Source organism: Pavona decussata, unplaced genomic scaffold (genome assembly GCF_977016875.1).
Source record: "Pavona decussata unplaced genomic scaffold, jaPavDecu1.1 SCAFFOLD_25, whole genome shotgun sequence".
Lineage (NCBI taxonomy): Eukaryota > Metazoa > Cnidaria > Anthozoa > Scleractinia > Agariciidae > Pavona > Pavona decussata.
The window spans coordinates 3,340,512-3,342,500 of NW_028145448.1; the positions used below are offsets into that span (position 1 = coordinate 3,340,512).

General features: G+C 41.6%; 1 protein-coding gene across 1 annotated transcript; it reads left to right on the forward strand.

Moving 5' to 3' along the window:
- LOC146485838 (uncharacterized) lies at nucleotides 1–1,524 on the forward strand. The gene has a single exon (XM_085102938.1). It carries the CDS (start codon nucleotides 1–3, stop codon nucleotides 1,522–1,524), a length of 1,524 nt encoding a protein of 507 aa, XP_084959064.1.
- Nucleotides 1,525–1,989: the final 465 nt, after the last annotated feature.

Here is a 1,989-nt window from a genome sequence, read left to right on the forward strand (position 1 = left end):
ATGCTGGAGAGTAAGATATTCTCACAAGATTTGAGGGTTCGTTGTCAAAGAAATTTGTCGAAGGAGGAACAGAAAGCATTGGACAATTTGAGGGGATATACCGATATCATTATAAAGCAGGCGGATAAGGGTTCAGCGGTAGTGGTTGTGGACAGGGTACGGTATGTTGGTGAAGCCATGAGGCAGTTGAATGATAAGGACGTCTATATTCCATTGAAAAAAGACCCCACAGCGGAAATGATTGAGCTAATTAATGGAAGAATTCGTAGACTTCATGGTGATGGTTATATTAGTGACTCAACTCTGCAGTACTTATTGATTAACGGTGACGCGAGAGCTGGGCGTTTTTATCTTCTTCCTAAAATCCATAAGCAAAATTGCCCCGGACGGCCGGTGATATCTGGTTGTAACACACCTACAGAAAAAATTTCTGCGTTTGTGGATTATCATTTGAAACCTTTGGTGCCACAGATTCCCTCTTATGTCAAGGATACTAATGACTTTTTGAACAAACTTAAACATATGGAGAAGTTTCCCGAAGGGGCAATTCTGGTCACTCTTGACGTGGTTGGCCTTTATTCTAATATCCCCCATGATGAAGGTTTGGAAGCTATACGAAAAATTCTGGATAAGAGAATAGACCCGGAGATTCCTACCGCTCATATTGATGACTTGGCGGAATTGGTTCTCAAGAACAATAACTTTGAATTTAATGGTAGACATTTTTTACAAAAACGTGGTACAGCTATTGGTACCAGGATGGCACCGGCCTACGCTAATATATTTATGCATGACCTTGAATCGCAGTTACTTGATTTAGCTCAAGTAAAGCCCTATCTTTGGCTCAGGTACATTGATGATATTTTCATGATTTGGACGGCAGGAGAACGATCACTTCAGGAGTTCCTGCAATGGATAAATCAGTTTCATGATACCATCAAGTTTACATGGGACTGGTCAAAACAGAACATTCACTATCTTGATGTACAAGTTATAAACAACAATGGTGTTCTTGAAACTGATTTGTATACTAAGTCAACTGATAAGCATCAGTACTTGTTCCATACTTCATGTCATCCTAAAGGGGTTAAACAAAGTATCCCATATGCACAGGCTCTTAGGCTCAGACGTATTTGTTCTACTTCTACTGCGTTGGAGCATAGGGCGGCTGATCTTAGACAGTATTTAGTTTCCAGAGGTTATCAAGAAAATTTTGTTCGGGACCAAATACATAGGGCTCGGGTAATAGACCGGGGAGAACTACGTGCACCCAGGCCACGAACAGCTAACAAACGATTACCGTTTGTAGTTACGTATCATCCATGTCTTCCTAATATAGGGGGAATTCTAAGAGAGTTACATCCGCTTTTACACCTCTCCAGTAGGTGTAAGCAGGCCATTAAAGATTTGCCCCTGATGCCGTTTCGTCGTCCTAAGAGTTTGGGGGACTATCTGGTTCGCGCTAAATTACGACCTCTAGATCGGGGATCTGCGGGTATGCGAGGAACTCATAACTGCCAGTAACAGATGTGATGTTTGTAATTATCTCATTGTAGGTGATAGTTTCTCTAGCCATGTTACTAGTACAAGCTATACTATAAATCATAGTTTGGATTGCAATTCCAGGAATGTTGTTTATTTAATCAGTTGCAAGGTTTGTGGTTTCCAATATGTTGGCTCCACCACCACTAAGTTTAGGTTGAGGTTCAACAACCACAAGAGCCGTTTAAGAGCCCATTCCAAGATGTCTGCTGCCAATAAGGAGAGCGATGACCTTGTTTATAGACCTTTTTATGGTCCTGGACATCACGGACTGCAGGATGTTAGCATCCAACTAATAGACAAGGTTAATGCAAGAGAAGATCTACTTGCAAAGGAGGGGCAGTGGGCATATCGGTTACGATCCTTGAAGCCGGATGGGCTCAATGAAAGCGATTTCTTTTTTAGCCAAAATAAGGGGGAACGTATCCGAAATTAGATTTCTGGTTT

Coding starts and splice junctions, on each gene's coding strand:
- LOC146485838 (XM_085102938.1), top strand. CDS start 1: ATGCTGGAGAGTAAGATATTCTCACAAGATTTGAGGGTTCGTTGTCAA.